Source organism: Rhinatrema bivittatum, chromosome 8 (assembly GCF_901001135.1).
Source record: "Rhinatrema bivittatum chromosome 8, aRhiBiv1.1, whole genome shotgun sequence".
In the NCBI taxonomy this organism is placed as follows: domain Eukaryota; kingdom Metazoa; phylum Chordata; class Amphibia; order Gymnophiona; family Rhinatrematidae; genus Rhinatrema; species Rhinatrema bivittatum.
The window spans coordinates 195,323,964-195,342,862 of NC_042622.1; the positions used below are offsets into that span (position 1 = coordinate 195,323,964).

Genomic DNA, 18,899 nt, shown 5'->3' on the forward strand with positions numbered 1-18,899 from the left:
TTTCCAGTATAACTCCAACTCCTTCTACATCCATCCTGCTGTGATTTCAGGCTGCCTCATTTTTTCCAGCAGTACACCGGTTGTTGTGCTTGTTGCACAAGTTGTATGCTGTTGGTATAATACAAGAATGACTCAGCCTGTAGCTTGCTAATCACCCATATGTGAGGACTATCATCCTGCTTGTCCTGGGATAAAGCAAAATTGCTTACCTTGTAATAAGTGTTATCCCAGGACAGCAGGATGTAGTCCTCACAGAACCCACCCACCTCCCCGCGGAGTTGGGTCCGATACGTTTTATTATTTTATTTTTTAGCTCACGCATATTGCTACAAACAAGACTGAAGGGAGACCCCTGTGGCTGAGAATATCATGGCATGCTGGGCATACTCAGTAGGCCCACAGTGCCAGCCAAAAGTTTCTAGAAACTCTTGACAGAAGTTTTCCGTTTCAGGGCTCCATCTGATGATGTCACCCATATGTGAGGACTACATCCTGCTGTCCTGGGATAACACCTATTACAAGGTAAGCAATTTTGCTTTTTGACCTTAAGTCCACAGATAATTTCAATGGGTTATTCATTTGTGCTTAGATATCCATGCAAATGCATTGTGAAATTACAGAAAGAATGTTATATTTTTTATTTTCCTGAACAACTTAAATCATTTATACATTCTAGGATGATTACTGTTATAGCTCCTAGTTAGCACTAAGTAGGGATCATAAAGTGTTTGATGGTTGTTAGTCACGTTATGCCAGTTTCTTTCATTTGTAGCGAAACTGATTAATTGTGTGAAATTCTCCCTTATATTCACCCCCTATCAGAATGTTGCTTTAGGGAGAAACATAAATATCAATGGTAGATTTCCTGTTTTGTGTTTACTGTAAATTGTAGATGGAAATATGATATGAATGTTTCTATTTGCTATTAGTAAGATTGTCTTACTTGTAAGTTGAAAAAATTTAATAAAGTATAAATTTAAAAAAAAAGGGTAGATGTTGACTGCAAAGCTGGGCTCGCAACATGAGGACTGAGCGATGGTGTATGGCAAGTCAACCAACCAAACCCTCAAGAATACAACATAGAGCCCGGAAGAATCCTTTGCTCTTTATCATTTGCATGTGTACAAAGCAAAGAAGTTGCACTAGAGTTACCATAACTGTTCTCGAAAGCCACATTCTGCTGATATATGCTTTATATATTCCTTCTAAGGAGTCCTTCCCTGATAGATTTGTTTCCTGGTCTGTTTCAGGTGTCTGTGCAGTACTTGACAGACACGAGTATGCTATTTATTGGTGGGCTGATGGTCGCTATAGCAGTGGAACACTGGAATTTACACAAACGAATTGCGCTGAGAGTTCTCCTGATTCTTGGAGTGAAACCTGCACTGTAAGAAATGCCAAATACACCTTTCCTGCTTCATCTCCCCCACCCCCCTGCATTGATAGAGATCAGATTACTTGAAACCCACTTGTCAGAACAGTGGAGTAAGCAGAGATAAACTGCTACCAGAGAGAACCATAGACAGGGGGAGGGTAAGAGCTATGAGACACATGTGGGAAAAGACAAAAACTGGGAAAGAGTAAGAGTTCTTAGAGAGAGACAACTGTGAGAGACAAAGGCAGTGAGAGACAGGTGGTGAGAGTCAGATACATTGAAAGAGCAAGAACAGTGAAAGATTGGAGAAAGTGAGGGCTGTGAGAGAGACCAAGAAGACAGAGCAAGAACTGTAAGAGAAAAATGATGAGATAGTGAGGGCTTAGAGAGCAAGAACTATGAAAGAGACAGGCAGTAAGGGACTGAGAGCTGTTAGAGAGCGAGAGTTATGACAGAGAGAGAGAGACAGGTTGTGAGATTGACAGCTGTAGGAGAGACGCAGACAGTGAGAGAATGAAGACTGTGTGAGAGAGACAATGGTGGAGTTCGAGCTGTAAGAGGGTAAGAGCTATGACAGACAGGAAGTGAGAAAGAGGGAGAGAAATGGGTAGTGAGAGAATGAAGGCTGTGTGTGAGAGAAAGATTCAGGAAATTAGAGAGATACTCCTGGGAGAGAGAGAGAGAGTGAAGGTTGTGAGAGAGAGAGACAGGGAATGAAAGAGATACTTGGTGAGAGTGAGGGCAGAGGGAAAGAGATCGAGAGAGACAGGCAGAGAAAGAGTGAGTGTTGTGAGAGATAGACATGGGTGGAGAGTGAGGGTTGTGAGAGAGAGGTGATAATAAAGTGAAGTTTTGAGAGCCATAGGTGGTGAGAGAGCAAGAGCTATGAGAGAGGGGTGGTGAGAGCTCTGAGACAGAGAGACCTTAACCCTAACCCACTCCTCCTTCCCTGTTTTGTTGATCCGACAGTCCAACATCTTACAAGTAGATGCTACTTTTATTTCAGTATTCTTCCCAAAACTGTTGCAGACCTCCTGCCAAGGTCCATAGAGCATAATTATCTTGAACCAATGTAGATTTCTCAAAAACAAAGGAGGGTACAGTTCCCATACCAAAGCTTATTATGACATAGAACATAAGAGCAAGGTATTTGAACTAAATCTTCTTGTCTACCCCTTTCATAGGGCTCCTGAATCATTTGTCTAAATACACTGTACAGATTCTGCTATTCGTTCATTTCTACATACAGCAATGTATTAAGGAGCCAGGAATATGTCCGTCCTGTTCTCAAAGACTTTTCCTGGAGATTACTGTTTAAAAGAGCTGTGTCTTCACTGACCTGATGAAAGGGGGCACAACTCTCTACTTTTTTTTCATTGACCCTTATTTCTGCATATTCAAATTGACTAACACTGTGACCGCAATACTTTACTTGAACTGCAGTAGTAAACTACGTCCTTTTTTTCACAACAAACACTCTCTTAGATTCTATATTAGTTACCTAATTGGCCAGATTTACTAACCCTTATTTTCCCCCATTTAGGGGAAAAAACAACTTTAGTAGACCAGGGCATAGTTTGTAGCCAACTGGCTGTAATTCTGCTCAGGTTTCAGAAGATGTTGGTCTGAGGTTGGGAAAAGATTGTCTATTGCTAAGGGATCATGGATAAGAATGTTGCCACATTTGTACAGTACTGCTGTATCATATCAATTCTATAGGCCAATCTAGATGTAGGTGGATACAGCATTTATACTGGGTTTATGTGACTAATGTCTTTGTTTCTCCAAGAATACATGGGTGATATCATCAGATGGAGCCCAATACGGAAAACTTATGTTAAAGTTTCTAGAAACTTTGACTAGTCACTTTGAGCATGCTCAGTATGCCCCACACCATGTATCCATGCAGGGTCCTTCTTCAGTCTTTTTTCAGTTGAGCTGTGAGCCTCACGGTTGATTGAGCTCTTAAAACATTTGGCTTTATGGCCTAGTGGAAAATTTCTTTTTTGAATTTTTGTGATTTTTTTCTCTGTTCCGTCGCTGGGTCCCTCTTAGGGCCTTCCCTCAGTGTCCCCATTCAGGGTTTTCGACATCTTTGGGTAAGTTTCCTTTCACAGTTGATTCCACTGTGGTGGCGGTGCCTCGGGGTCCGCTGGCCATCAATGCCCACTGCGTCTGTTCTGTTCTTCTACCCCTTTGTTTAGCTCTGTCATGGCCATGTTCAGTTTTTGCCTATGCTCCCAATGCCTGCAGACCATGTCGATCACTGATCCTCATGAAGTCTGCATTCTCTACCTGGGGGCATCGCAAGATGTCCAGGGTTGCCGCTTGTGCAACCAGATGACTCCGAAGGGATGTCTGCTTCAGCTTGGCAAGATGGAGCACCTCTTCGGGTCAAAGTAGTCCGACCCATTGATTATCAGCATCGGTGACATTGGCATCTAAGGACCTCGGAACCACACCAATGCCACCATCGACATTGGCAGGACTGTCAGTTCTATCAAGGTTACTGGTGAACAGGGGCGCCGGAAACTAACCGCTGACGATCTCCTCTGGATCGAGAATGCCAGGTTCATCATCTTCAACCTCGGCACTGGGGAAAGACCAGGCCAAGCATTGTGGGAAGATTAATAAGCATCGGCCCCGGTCCCCTTCAATGCACGGTGCTGGGCAAGAGGTCGCTTTTGCCGCGATGCTCCCAAAGTAACCCCGTGGTGAGGAGCGCCAGTCTTCCAACAATGTCCAGGATCCATGACAGTCCTGGTGCTAGTTGCTGATCCCTCTCGAGGGTCCGAGGAAGATCTGGCCACCCCTCATTCCTCCCAGTGGGTGTTAGCATTGGCAACATTTGAGGAGGAGCTGGAGCATCAAATCCAGCTGGCGGTAGAGTGGGTGCTGCAGGGCCACGATCCTGTGCACTGATGGAACTGGAGCCGGTATTGCCCATTCTTGTATCCCTTCTGGAGAAGCTCAGTGTCTCATCAGTGCTTTACTGACCCAGCTGGCACCGGTTCCTGGGCTGGCACTGGTGCCCAGCAGGGCACTAGGGCCTCCTTCAACCTATATGGTGTTCATCGCTGGTTCCGAGAAGGAGGAAGCTCCACCGAGGCTGGTGGAATTGCCAAGGCCTGTAGCACCCCCATCCAGTTCCAGCGGTACCTGCACCTCTGGATGTTGGCCGCGCCTCTGAATGTTGGCCAAGTATCTAGAGCCCCATCCCCTGTGACATACAGTGAGGATGAGGGTCTTTATGACCCCTAGGAGATCATCAGATGGAGTTTTCCTCCGATGACTTGGATGGTCTTCCTTCAGACCCGTCTCCTCCAGAGAAGCGAAGGAAGTCTCTGCCTGAGCATTTAACCTTCGCAGATTTTGTGAAGGTGATGGCGGAGGCCATCCCGTTCCAGCTGTTGACAGAGGACATTGCCTGGCACAAAATGCTTGAGATCTTTTAATTCGTGGGGGCTCCTAAGGAGATCGTGGCTATCCCGGTAGACGAGATCCTTTTGGAGTTGCTGCTGTGGATTTGGGAACACCCCTCAGTGTCTCCTGTCAATAAGAAGGCGGATGGGGTTTACCTTGTCCAGAAGGCTGTCAGATTCGAAAAGTGTCAGCTGCCCCACCAGTTGGTGGTGGTCGAATCTGCCCTTAAGAGGGCCAGGACTCTCAGACTCACTCTTCGGTGCCCCTGGGGAAGGACTATGGAGCGATGGATGATCTTGGGAGAAAGGTGTTCCAAGGTGCCATGCTTATTGCCCGCATCGTTGCCTTCCAACTCTACATGAGCCAATATTCGCAATATCTGGAAGCAGGTGCAAGAAGTGGCTGAGCAGCTGCCTCAATAGCAGCAAGACACCCTCATGTCGCTGGTGCGCAAGGGTTTGGACTGTGGAAAACACAAGGCCTGTGCAGCTTATGATGATTTCGAGATGGCATCGAGAGTCTCTGCAGCAAGAACCAGGAGTGGAATGGCTGTGGGTCTTGGTTCTCCAACTGGAGGTATAAGAATGAATCACTGACATGCTGTGTACATGAGAGAATCACTTTGGAGATAGGTTGAGGGATGATGTGGTCCAACTTTAGGACCCTCTTAAGACCCTCCAACAACTTTCCGTGGGCGTTCCGTACCTATCCTCCTCTTCTAGGATGCCATCGAGGCAGGGGCCAAAGAAGTCCTTCTTTCACCAAAGAAAGTATCCTCTGCCTCCTTGATCCTGTCCTCATCATGCGAGCTCTTGCAGCCATCCCAGGCAGCAGAGAGCTCCCAAGCCCCAGCCGGCTCCTCAGACAAACCCAGGGACAGAGTTTTGACTAGGGCCACAGGGAGTATCAGCCAGTCACTTTACCTGAGCCAATGGTTGAGGCAGGCTGCAGTTCTTCGCGAACCAGTGACCCAGTGTAACCTCAAACCAGTGCTTTCTATCCATCATCCATCAGGGGCACCAATTAAATCTATTGGGTGTCCCACCAAATTGCCTTCCTTGCCTGTATTGGGGGCCAGTAGTGCATCAGGAAGTATTGTTAGTGGAGCCCTTTCCATCATGGCAAAGAAGACGGGAATTTTACTCCAGGTACTTCCTGATTCCGAAGAGAACATGAGGACTTCGTCCCATTCTAGACCTGAGGACTTTGAACAAATTTCTAAAAAAAACCGTTTAAGATGTTTTCCCCGGCCACCTTGATTTCTCTTTTGCAGAAAAGGGACTGGCCATGCTCCCGCGACCTAAAGGACACATAGACCATATCAAGATCAGATTCGTGATGGGAAAACAGCACTTCTAATACTGGAAGATGTTGCCTTTCAGGCTCACATCTGCTCCCTGGGTATTGACAAAATGCCTGGCCATGTTAGCGGTGCACCTCCACAGACTGGAAGTGCATGATTTCCCTATCTGGACGATTGGCTGGTCAAGAGCACATCTCAGGCAGGGGCAGCCATGTCCATGCACTTGACCATTTGGGTGTTGAAGTCACTAGGGTTCGTTCTCAACTACCCAAAGTCCCATCTCAGTCCGTCACCTCAATTGGACTTCATCAGAGCTCTGCTAGACAGCTCAAGCCAAGGCATTTTTGCCATGCCAGAGGGCTGTCTCAGTAGCGGCCATTGTGGCAGAGGTTCAACAGAGCCCCCAGGTATTTGCTTGGTACATGTTGAGGTTGTTGGGCCACATGACCACAACCATCCACATTACATCCTTGGCACGATTATACATGTGCAGAGCCCAATGGACCCTGAGTTCTTAGTAGTGGCAAGCCACACAGAGCCTTCAAGATCACATCTAAGTTACCCCGTCCTTCCAGGACTCCTTGTCCTGGTGGCAGGTACTCTCCAATCTGGAACAGGGAATCTCCTTTCGGAATTTTCCCAATCAATTTATGTTAACCATGGATGCATCTACCCTTGGCTGGGGCGCTCACGTGGATGGGCTTGGCACCCAAGGCTTAAGGTCCGCTCAAGAACGTTCATGTCAATTCAACTTCCTGGAGCTCTGGACGATCAGGTACGTGCTATGGGCTTTCAGAGATCACAGCAAAGTTGTCCTGATCCAGACTGACAACCAAGTAGCAATGTGGTATGTCAACAAGCAGGGAGGCACAGGATTGAACTCCTGTGTCAGGAAGCAGTCCAGATCTGGTTGTGGGCCTTGTCCCACAGGATGGTGCTCAGGGCCATGTACCTGGCCAGGACAGATAATATGATAGCAAACAAGCTGAGTTGAGCATTCAGACCCCACGAGTCCCTGGGCCAGGAGGTTGTGAATTGGATATTCTGTCTCTGGGGGAGCCTGGACGTAGATTTGTTCGCATCCCCATGCAACAAGAAGGCACCTCAGTTCTGCTCCTTGCATAGGCAGATGGCAGACCAGCCTCAGATGCCCTCGCCCATCATTGGGCGGGCGAGGACATCTGATTCCCTTAGTGGCAAAGACTCTCTTGAAGCTTTGCAAGACAGAGGGACTATGACTCTCATAGCCCCTCATTGGCCAAAACAGGTCTGGTTTCCACTCCTTTGGGAGTTGGCCATCTGGAGACTGATCAGTCTGGGGACTTCCCCAGATCTCATCACGCAAGATCAGGGCAGGATGCGGCATCCCAACCTCCAGGCCCTGGTGCTCACAGCCTGGATGTTGAGAGTTTAATTCTGCAGCCACCCGATCTTTCAGAAGATGTGTTTCTGGTCCTGGTGGCTTCTAGAAAGCCTTCCAGTAGAAAGTCCTATAGAATGAAGTATAGGAGGTTTTCCTGGTGGTGTAAGCAGAAGACCCTAGATCTGTTCTCTTGCCCTACACACAAACTGCTTGATTACCTTCTACACCTATCGGAGGCTGGCTTAAAAACTGCCTCCATTAGGGTTCATCTTAGTGTGATTGGCGCTTACCACTGTGTAGATGGTATGCCAATCTCTGAACAACCTATAGTTGTATGTTTTATGTGGGGTCTGCTTCAATTGAAGCCTCCCATAAAGCCTCCTGCTGTGTCTTGGGACCTCAGTGTGGTTTTAGTTCAACTGCTGAAAGCTTCTTTTGAGCCACTGTGCCCCTGTGACCTGAATACCTGAGCTGGAAGGTCATATGTGTGGTGGCAGTCACTTCAGTGGGCAGGTTCAGCAAGCTTCAGGCCTTAGTGACTTATCCACCTTATACAAAAATCCTTTTTTTTTTCAATTTAAAGTTTATTGTGAAGCCTTTAAATAAAATTTAGTGAAGAACACAACCAAGAACAAAATACTCAGAATCTGAACACAGTCAAGCGAGAGAGCAAATTGTCACAGTAAAGCCTATATAAGCAAGACCAATAGTGTGTAGAGTGTTATTCACAAGAACTCAAACCATCATTTATAAACATAAAAGACCTCAAATTATCAAATAAGAGTATCCTCCCCAGCATCTCCTCCAATCCCGATATCCTCAACTATCATTTCCCCGCCCCCCCACCCCTAAACATCTCACATAGGTGTGAATGAGAAACATAATAAGATAGAAAGCCAAGCCATTTCTCCACGTCCTCCTGACTATGTGACATCCACTATCTTTAGGTCAACTCATGCCAAGTAAGATGCCCACATTCTCTCAAATCTTGCCAAGGTGTCATGTAATATAGCTTTTAACTTCCCCATCAGGAATAGCCTAGCTAGACGTTCACACACCTGCTCCATAGAGGGAACTGCCGTCTGGTGCCACCACGCAACAAGTTCATAAGAACATAAGAAAATGCCATACTGGGTCAGACCAAGGGTCCATCAAGCCCAGCATCCTGTTTCCAACAGTGGCCAATCCAGGCCATAAGAACCTGGCAAGTACCCAAAAACTAAGTCTATTCCATGTTACCATTGCTAATGGCAGTGGCTATTCTCTAAGTGAACTTAATAGCAGGTAATGGACTTCTCCTCCAAGAACGTATCCAATCCTTTTTTAAACACAGCTATACTAACTGCACTAACCACATCCTCTGGCAACAAATTCTAGAGTTTAATTGTGCGTTGAGTAACAAAGAACTTTCTCCGATTAGTTTTAAATGTGCCCCTTGCTAACTTCATGGAGTGCCCCCTAGTCTTTCTACTATCCGAAAGAGTAAATAACCGATTCACATCTACCCGTTCTAGACCTCTCATGATTTTAAACATCTCTATCATATCCCCCCTCAGTCGTCTCTCGTCCAAGCTGAAAAGCCTTAACCTCTTTAGTCTTTCCTCACAGGGGAGTTATTCCATTCCCCTTATCATTTTGGTAGCCCTTCTCTGTACCTTCTCCATCGCAATTATATCTTTTTTGAGATGCGGCGACCAGAATTGTACACAGTATTCAAGGTGCAGTCTCACCATGGAGCGATACAGAGGCATTATGACATTTTCCGTTTTATTCACCATTCCCTTTCTAATAATTCCGAACATTCTGTTTGCTTTTTTGACTGCCGCAGCACACTGAACCGACGATTTCAATGTGTTATCCACTATGACACCTAGATCTCTTTCTTGGGTTGTAGCATCTAATATGGAACCCAACATTGTGTAATTATAGCATGGGTTTTTCCCTATATGCATCACCTTGCACTTATCCACATTAAATTTCATCTGCCATTTGGATGCCCAATTTTCCAGTCTCACAAGGTCTTCCTGCAATTTATCACAATCTGCTTGTGATTTAACTACTCTGAACAAATTTGTGTCATCTGCAAATCTGATTATCTCACTCGTCGTATTTCTTTCCAGATCATTTATAAATATATTGAAAAGTAAGGGTCCCAATACAGATCCCTGAGGCACTCCACTGCCCACTCCCTTCCACTGAGAAAATTGTCCATTTAATCCTACTCTACTTCATATCTGGCCACCACTACTACATTTAAAATCAGTTTCCACAAATCCCCCAATTCCCTACTTCCAAGGTGATCAGAAACAGCTTGAGATCTTTCTGTACTGTGATGCCTATAATCTCACAAATTAGCCTCGACACAGCCTCCCAATAGCAGGACATAGCCACCATATATGGAAAAAAATCACCCTTCAAGCCGCAATTCCACCAACAGCGATCAGAAACAGCAGATTACATCCCATGTAGTTTCACTGGAGTGAGATATCACTTGTAAAGGAGTTTATAACTGTTTTCCAGGATATAAGAAGATATAGAGCTCTTCCTTATCAAGTGGAAACAAAAATCCCAATCATCCTCATCTATGGTTTCCCTGAGATCTTTCTCCCAGGCAGTTATGTGCTTAGGTTTAATCTCGAGGACTCCAATCAGAATGATATAGATTTTCGTATGGCCTTAGTGAACACATCCACCCTATCACAGTAGCTCTCAAATAGAGATTTAGGTTGCTTTAAGTCCCTGAATACTGTCCATGAACAGATAAAGGAAACTACCTGGGTATGGAAAAACCAATCGCTGTTCCAGTATGAATATTGCTCGCACAACAAGTCAAAAGCTAATATGGTATTCCCATCCCATCCCAGTTTTCTCCAATGCCCCACCACCACTGAGAGGTTACCCGGAGGGAAGACATTATGTTGAAGAAATGAAGTCCTAGACCAGTAATTCCTATCCCAAACTAGCCGCTTCCTGAATTTATGCCAGACGGCCATGGTTACTCTGGATTAAAGACTGGCTAAGGAATCCAACTTTTGCTCATAATGCCATTCCAATACTGCCCACAATTGAGCGGCAGCATAATAATAACCCAGCTTTGGGACATTCAACCCTCCCGGGGCTTAAATTGGAAAAGAACAGTCTTAGACACCCTAGATTGTCTTTTCCTCCAAATGAAACCAAAGAGTCTCCTCTCCCAGCTCCGTAATATTATATTTGGCACTTATATGGGCAAGGTCTGAAATAGATAACAGTACCTGGGAAGTACGTTCATCTTTATAGTGTGTATCCTATCTAACCATGATAAATCCAGTCTGACCCACCTAGCCAGGTCGCTAAATATATCGGACACTAGGGTCTTATAATTTATGTCAAAGAGATGAGCGTCATTCGGGCAAAGGTGTACTCTGAGATGCTTTACACTCTCCTTGGCCCAACAAAAAGGTAAACAGGCCCACAAGTTTTGAGCCCCTTCCACGTGAAGGTTGATGTTCAAGATCTCGGATTTGTCTTCATTAGCCTTAAATCCCTAGACACTTCCAAACCCCCTTAATTCTTCTAAGGTACTCATTAAAGAGATATGAGGTTCAGACAATGTGAATAAAGTCATCTGCAAACAATATCAGTATATAGCTATGCAACCCAACTGAAATTCTCCTCTAACAGATGGGTTTGACCAAATTTTAATAGCTAGTGGCTCCAGAGAGTTCAAATAAGAGAGGGGACAGTGGGCAGCCCTGCCTCTTACCTCTTTGTACTGAAAACAGCTCAGAGTATTCTCCATTAATCCGGATATTAGCCTGTGGACAATGATACAAAGCTTGGACCCAATTTATAAAATACTCTTCCAGACCCATACTTTGTAACACCTGAAACAAGAATGGCCAGTGTACTATATTAAATGCCTTTTTGGCATCTATTGCTAACAGTACAGAAGGGATATTCTGCCATCTAGCTCACCACATTACATTTACAACCATTTGGACATTGTCAGCAGCTAACTTTCCAGGTACAAATCTAGATTGATCGCCATGGATTAAGTAGGGGGCCACTTTACCCAACCAGAGGGCCAAAACGTTTGCCAGAATCTTAAGATCTAAATTGATTAAGGAAATGGGCCTTTATGACCCAGAAAGGGTGGGATTCCATCTGCCCTTTGCTAAAACCTTGATGCCTGCCACCTTCGCACCCTGAGTCAACTCCCCCTTTCCCTCAAGAAATAAACATTTCAACTGAGAAATCCAGAATAACCATGCGAAAAGTCATATAAAATTTGGTAGCCCATCGAGCCCAGATACTTTGCCAGACTTGAGGTCGGAGATCAGAATAAACACCTCTTTGATCTCAATTTTTGTATTCAGTAGATCCCTAGCTGACTCATCAAGCTCAGGGAGAGGGACATCTTTAACATTGGTATCAATATCAATGTCCCTGATATTCTGATCTGCTGCATAAAATTGAACAAAGCTTTGGGATATCAGGTTGCTATCATATATATATCTATAGTCCTTAGTATTTATTTTCAGAATTTGATTTTCCATAGCCTGGGCCTTCAATCTCCTTTCCTAAAGCCTCCCTGCCTTGTCATCAAATTCAAAATATTTTTGTTTGACTCTGTTCATATGCATCGCTATCTCAGCTGGGTCTTACTTTCGAGGCTCCTGCTTCACTGCCTCCAGTAGGGCCAAAACCGACTTCTCTGGCTACCTTTTATGATGGAGTTCTAGCTTGGATATTTTTTGCAACAACTCTAACCGCAGTCTGTCCCTATCTTTCTTCAGATGTGAAGCCCGAGAAATAAATTTACCTCGCAGCACAGATTTCAAACATTCCCAGACTATTGTAGGTGTGACCTCACCGTTTTTGTTGATGTCAAGATATTCCTGAATATCAGACATTAATTTGGTAACAAAAGATTTATCCGACAACAAGTCCTCATTCAGTCTCCATTACTTGGTCCCAACCCTATCTCTGCCCACCTTCAACTCCACCCAAACTGGTGCATGATCGGACCAAGTTATGAAGTCTATACCTGTGCCTAGTGTTCGTCCCACCAGAAACCTATCCAGCAAAAAAAGAAATCTATTCTAGAGAAGGTGGAATGTGCTTTAGAATAGGAGAAGTCCTTCTCTGTGGGATTCCACAGCTGCCAAATGTTTATCAAGCCCCAATCTGAAATCAGGGCTTTTAGCTTGCTCCTCTGGGACTTAGATGTCCCACATACCCCTCCAGAATGATCTAGAAATGGGTACTTAGTTAAATTGAAGTCTCCACCGACTAGAAGAAGACCTTCAGCCCACCCTGAGAGAATATTAGACAGGGAAGAGAAGAAGTTCCCTTGAGAAACATTCAGGGCATATATATTTATTTTATTATTTTATTTATTTAATGCTTTTATATACCGGTATTAGTATGCAAACATCATACCGGTTTACATTGTAACTGAAAGATGGAAATATAATTAACAGGGAGGGGAAAAGGGAGGGAGTAAATACATAGTGCAGTAAGAAGGAAAGGGAACATCAACTTTGAGAGGTAAATAGGGAAGTTAATATATCAAAGAGGGTGAAATGCTCCCCCAAAATATTAGCTTCTAAAATCAAAAACCTCCCACTGGTGTGTCTAGCTACTGCCTTCACATCCACTACCAGTTGTTTGGATAACAGAATCCCCACACCTCCATATTTATTATCCTTTGTAGCAGGTTGGAAGTATTGAGTAGTAAAATTTCCCGTGCTCATTAACTGCTCATGCCGAGCTCTGAGATGAGTCTCCTGGCAAAAAATCACATTGGCTTTCAGGGTCTCAGCTTCCCACACCAGGAGCTTTCTCTTTTGAGGAGAATTCAAACCTTTAACATTCAATGTCATTATTTTTAACTGCACCATTAGAAAAATACCCTACCCCCAGCCTCACACTCAGTAAAACAAACATCCCTGGATTTTCGTACCCCACCAACTGGGATATGTCTATGGTTTATGGTTTTATTATTTTTCTATACTGTCACATCGGCAAGGCCTTCAGATCGGTTTACAATCAATTAAAATAGAGAAATAGAATAATATGATAAAAGAATTAACAGCTAAAATAATTAAAAAGTAATACAAAAATTTTGTAGTTTGGCTGTTGAGATTAAAATTAAGACTCTAAAACATAATACATAACACTTCCTAAAAGCAGATATTAAGAGCACATAAAACATTCAGTATTACTATCTTAAAATATAAACTAAAAGACGTATCTTAAAGGAAAGAAGGGTTAAGCCTTTGTGTGCCTGTTACTGATGTTCTGTATAAGTGCATTTAAAAAGCCATGTTTTTAGTTCTGCCTTAAATTTTTTCTTGTCTACTTGCAATCGTAATCTACTAAATGATACACCCATTCACACCTGTCTACCCCTCCCACCACTACCCTTCCATAATCTCTGTCCCTTCCTCTCCCCTTCCCCTCCCTCCCCCCAAACTGTACACAGAAAACGCCACAACCTAAAGTGGCATATGTCCCCCACGATGAAGAATGCGCCCCAGAAAAAGATGAGGCCTCAAGTCATAAACCCCCACCCAACCTGAAATTCCTTACGAACCTCTACTAGCAAGAGATCAAAGGAGAACATAAAAAGATATGACATCCCCTACTATAGAGCTATATGCTTCCATCAAGAAGTAAATCACCCCAGGAGAACCTGATAGAAGCACAAAATGGAGACCAAAAGTTAACTACAGAACCACCAACATAAAGTCCTGAACCGAATCAGCCACTCGCCATTCCAGGAGACGAGGGACTCCTTGGCTGTCTTCGTAATCTTCTGCCAGATCCTGGAATCTTCTGCCACTGTGGTTGTTCAGTCCTCCTGTTCCGCAGAATCTGGTCTGCCGACTGATCTTCAGACATAGGAACTACTACTCCTACGTCACGCAAAAACATTGCTGCTGCTGCCACCGACTTTACTCTTGCTGTTTTGCCCTGGATCATGAAAAATAATCCAAAAGGAAAAAAGCAGCGGTAGCTCACAGCCTCCTTTTTCTGGACAGAAATTTTGTGTTTGAATTCCCGGCGCTTCCTGATGGTTGTAGGAAACAGATCTTGAAAAACTTCAACCATCTGTTCTCTCCATTGAATTGGCCCATGCTTCCTAGCCAGCTGGGCAATCTTTTCGTTAACCGAAAAATCATGGAAGCATGCAATAATATTGCACGGCAAATTTCAATGCTGTGCACCAAGTGATAGGTAGGCCCTATGCAGCTTGATTGTGGGCTTATTTTCTAGCGGGCCTTCAGCTTCCAGAATTGAAGTGCAAACACTACAGACAGCCTGAAAACAGTCTCTGAATTCAGCCGCTTCCTGGATACCACAAAAGCGAAGATGCGCTCTGAAGGGCCTGTTTTCTAAATCGTCCAGTTTCTCCTCCTGATCCCTGGAAGATTTAGTAAGTTCTTCCAGCACTTCCTTGCAGCTGAGCACTTCCATAGCCTGGCCATCAAGGCGGGACTCCTCCTCCTCCACTCGTTGTCCCAGTTCCGCTACTTTTTCCTGCAGCTCAGCAACCACTGCTCCAAATTTGGCCTTAATGCTGGCCATATCTTGCCGCACTTCTGTGAACCGATTTTGAAATTCTGCCCGGGAAGGCAAGCCAAACTCATCCGTGGTTTGCTTGGTGGCAATAGTCTCCGGGGGCACAACTCCCAGCCCTGTCCTTACGGCTGTCTTCCACCACCTCCTCGAGACGGATCACTTGCACTACCTCCCTGGTTAGAGAAAGAAAAATGTTTCAGGTCGGGTTGTTTTCTATTTGCCGACATCTCGTAGCTTTTGCGCAATTCATACGCCAACTTGGGGATGTGGTAGAGAGTTCGGAGCTCTCTGATAGCTAAAAATAGTTAAGTCGAGGAGGAAGCCACTGACTTAAGCTGCAATCTCCTCAGGTGACGTCACTTCCCCTTATACAAAATTCTGTCATGTCATGGTGGTCTTGCATACACACCCTATGTTCCTGCCTAAGGAGGTGAAGAATTTCCATCTTAAGTAGTCAGTCGTCCTGCCAATATTCTTTCCCAGGCCCCATTCGCCCCAAGGCGAATGAGTACCGCACAGTTTGGACTGCAAGCGAGCCTTAGCCTTCATTCTGGAGCAGACAGAAGCCCTTAGACAGTCCACCCAACTTTTTATTTCTTTTGATAAGAATAGGTTGGGCATTGCCGTTTCCAGACAGACACTGTCCATTTGGCTAACAGATTGCATCCCCTCCTGTTATGCCCAGGCGGGACTGCATCTTGAGGGTCATGTCAAGGCTCATTCTGTCAGAGCCAAGGCAACATCGATGGCCCACTTGTAAACAGTTCCCGTGGAGATCTGTAAAGTTGTGACATGGAGTTCTCTCCACATATTCACATTCCATTACTGTCTGGATAGGGATGGCCGATGCGACAGTAGGTTCGGCCAGTCTGTCCTCAGGAACCTTTCGAGGTATAGAACCCAACTCTCCCAACCTAGGACCTGTTGTTTGGTTTCAGGTTGTCTCCTCCTCTGTTACCACCAGCACCAATATTTTAGTGCCCATTGGCACCTGATTAGGTGTCTGTTGGTCCCCTTTGTGTTGGGGAGCAGCCTGTACCTAGAGATTCATCCATGTGTGAGGATTACCATCCTGCTTGCCCCTGGAGAAAGCAGAGTTGCTTACCTGTAACAGGTGTTCTCCAAGGACAGTAGGATGTTAGTCCTCATAGAACCCGCCGACCATTGTGTTTCTCCTATTTACATTTTTCATCGTAATTCTGTGTTACGAGATTGAAGAAGTACCCCGCGTGGACGTTTGATATAGGGCATACTGAGCATGCTCGTTGTGCCTGGTCAAAGTTTCTAGAAACTTTGACATAGGTTTTCCACATTGGGCTCCATCTGATGATGTTACCCATGTTAGAGGACTAACATCCTGCTGTCCTTGGGAGCATCTATTACAGGTAAACAAATCTGCTTTCTCCTACCCTATGGGTGGGTGTTTTGCCATTTTTTGTTTTCAGGTTGATGCTTGGGTTTATGGGAGTCACTGCCTTCCTGTCCATGTGGATCAGCAACACAGCCACCACCGCTATGATGATCCCTATCGTGCAGGCTGTCTTGAAGCAGCTCCATGCATCTGATCTAGAAGTGGAACAATCAGAACAGCGTACAGGTGAAGTGAATGCTGGCATTGAGATGGAGGAAAATAATGTGTTGGCTCGGCCATTGGTACAGGGTAAGAAATTATGAAGCAGCTTCACGTAGAATTTATTTAACATAAGAAATCTGGAATTAACAATTTGGAGAGGTCCAGTTCCAAAAGGTGCTAGAGGAAGCAGGGCCAGCTCTCTTTTCTATGCCAGTTTTCTGACGGCATGGTGGCTCCCGCCTTAAGCAGCAAAGAAGTCAGGGAACTCAGTGGCTCCAATGGCTGCCATATGGGGGCGCTGTGAGTTCCAGTCAATACAAGAACCACCTTAGTTGGGCTGCTTGACTCTGCTCTGCTGCTAGTACAGTGAGCATAGCATAGCGTAGTTACGGTGTGCTGTGCTCGCTGCAGCAGAAGCACAGCAGAACCAGGAGCTGAAAGAGAGCAATTTTTACGCTGATCGGAACTCACATCACCCCTACGCAGCAGCTGATAGAAGTACCCCGGGTCACAGTCAGATGGATGGACAGGATCTAGACACAAGTCATTCTTTTCTTTTTCTTTTGTTTTAAAAATAGAATGCCCATGAAAGCATTTAGAGATCTTTTGGGACTGATTCAAGTGACTATGGGGCCAGGTGGCCACGTATCAAGATTTTATTTAATGTGAACTTGGGCAGTTAATTGTCTTACTGAGGTTTCTTTGGCAAATAAATGCTGGTACTTGCCCATGTACCAGCCACATAAAATGTTTAAGAGCTGAGGCGAGAGACTTGTGTAAGAGTTGTTTCAAGTTTTTTCGCTCCTTTGAACTGTTTGTATCATTGAGTCTTGGCAAGCATTCCTAAAACACAAGAAAAAGAGAGAACCATTGGTGATTTAGCAAAACCTTTCCCCCTTACATACTAAGTAGGAACACATGATGAAACAAAATAGCTGTACGAATTGGAGGCAAATGTAGTTCCCAGTGTGATCCTCCAGGCCACTTCTCCTCTGGTGCCAGCTCATCACACAGTGAAATCCGCAGCAGCCAAGCAAAGTGGAACCAATACAGCCTGATAAGAGAACTGGCCTGGCTTGGTTCAGCATACTCCTGTTCGGCTTTATGCAAGTCCTCCATTGAACTGGTCTGGTTCCACTTTGGGCTGTGCATTGGGGATCTGTGAGTGTCTGAGCAGCGTGACTAACCATGTGGCAAGATAAACATTGGTCGTCAACATTCTCAACTTCTGAAAGAGGCTAAAGTGCACAAAAACCAAAAGTAAAAAATGGCTTTCACAATGACATTTCATATTTGCCATACATATCGGAGCAGAGCGGGCCACTGTTATGAACGAGCGGTGTTTGGGTGGATCCTTGGGTACTGTAGCAGATGACCACGCCCATGGGGAGGAGCCCTGTGAGGAGCCACGGTACTAGGCTAGACTCAGAACGCACAAATACAGTTAGATCTTTATTATACAGCTTTGAAGAATGCCACCAGAGGTGGCAGTAGTGAGGCAGTCTGGTAGTTGCAGTCTCAGGGACCTCGGCAGAGGGAGCCCTTCTCACCCCATTGGTTTTGGAAGGTTCGAAGCAGGTTTCCCAGCAAGGACGTACTGTGGGTAAGGTAGACTGAGAGTTAGAGTACTCACTAGGTGTTTGCTGTAGATATGCGATTCCACCAGGTTGAGGAAGAAAGTGCGGGCACCGAGGCAGGGACAGCAGGCCCTTGAGGAGCGAGTACCTGTTCCCCGTAAGGCACCTGAAATAAAGCAGAGGGCCCCCGAGGAGCGGGTACCCAGGTTAGCATTTACCCCGAAGGGCAGAGAGAGAGCTTCCAGCAGCAGCACGGAAGCGGCAGAGTAGCATAGACAGGAACGGAACGTATCCTAATCGAGTCCTTGCTAACTCAACGAGCTAGCAAATTAGAATAGGTTATAAACCCGGATGGTGTGACGTCAGTAAGGGGGAACGCCCCCGAGGTTCGCGCCAAGGGTAGCAGAAAGATGTGGGTGGCGCACGCACGCACCCTAGTAGGTACCTGGGAGGAGCATTTCCGGAGGCAGCACCATAGCCATTCCGGGGATGCCGGAGAGGTCAGCTTGTAGATGCGGTGGTAGCCATCTTTCCTAGGTAAGCGGGAGGAGCCGTGAGGTGAGGCAAACAGGACGAAGCCGTCTAGCACTGACGGACGCAACAGCCAACTTTGCCCTGTCGCTAACCCTACCCAACTTTTCTATTGCTCTCTTCTGCGCTGTCCCCAACAGCTGATCAATTGATGCTGGCACTGCAAAGCTCTGTGTGTTTGAGCC

The 18,899-nt window shown here is 45.4% G+C and overlaps 1 protein-coding gene across 3 annotated transcripts in view; it reads left to right on the plus strand.

Annotated features, from left to right (window-relative positions):
* Positions 1-18,899, plus strand: part of LOC115096998 (solute carrier family 13 member 5-like) — a 227,180-nt gene that overhangs the window by 64,179 nt on the left and 144,102 nt on the right. For 2 of the 3 annotated variants that reach the window (XM_029612371.1, XM_029612373.1), the window contains exons 4-5: positions 1,251-1,387; positions 16,479-16,693. In XM_029612371.1, the coding sequence (XP_029468231.1) occupies positions 1,251-1,387; positions 16,479-16,693 (352 nt within the window). The remainder of the gene's footprint in view (positions 1-1,250; positions 1,388-16,478; positions 16,694-18,899) is intronic. The other variant, XM_029612372.1, reaches the window with a different exon arrangement.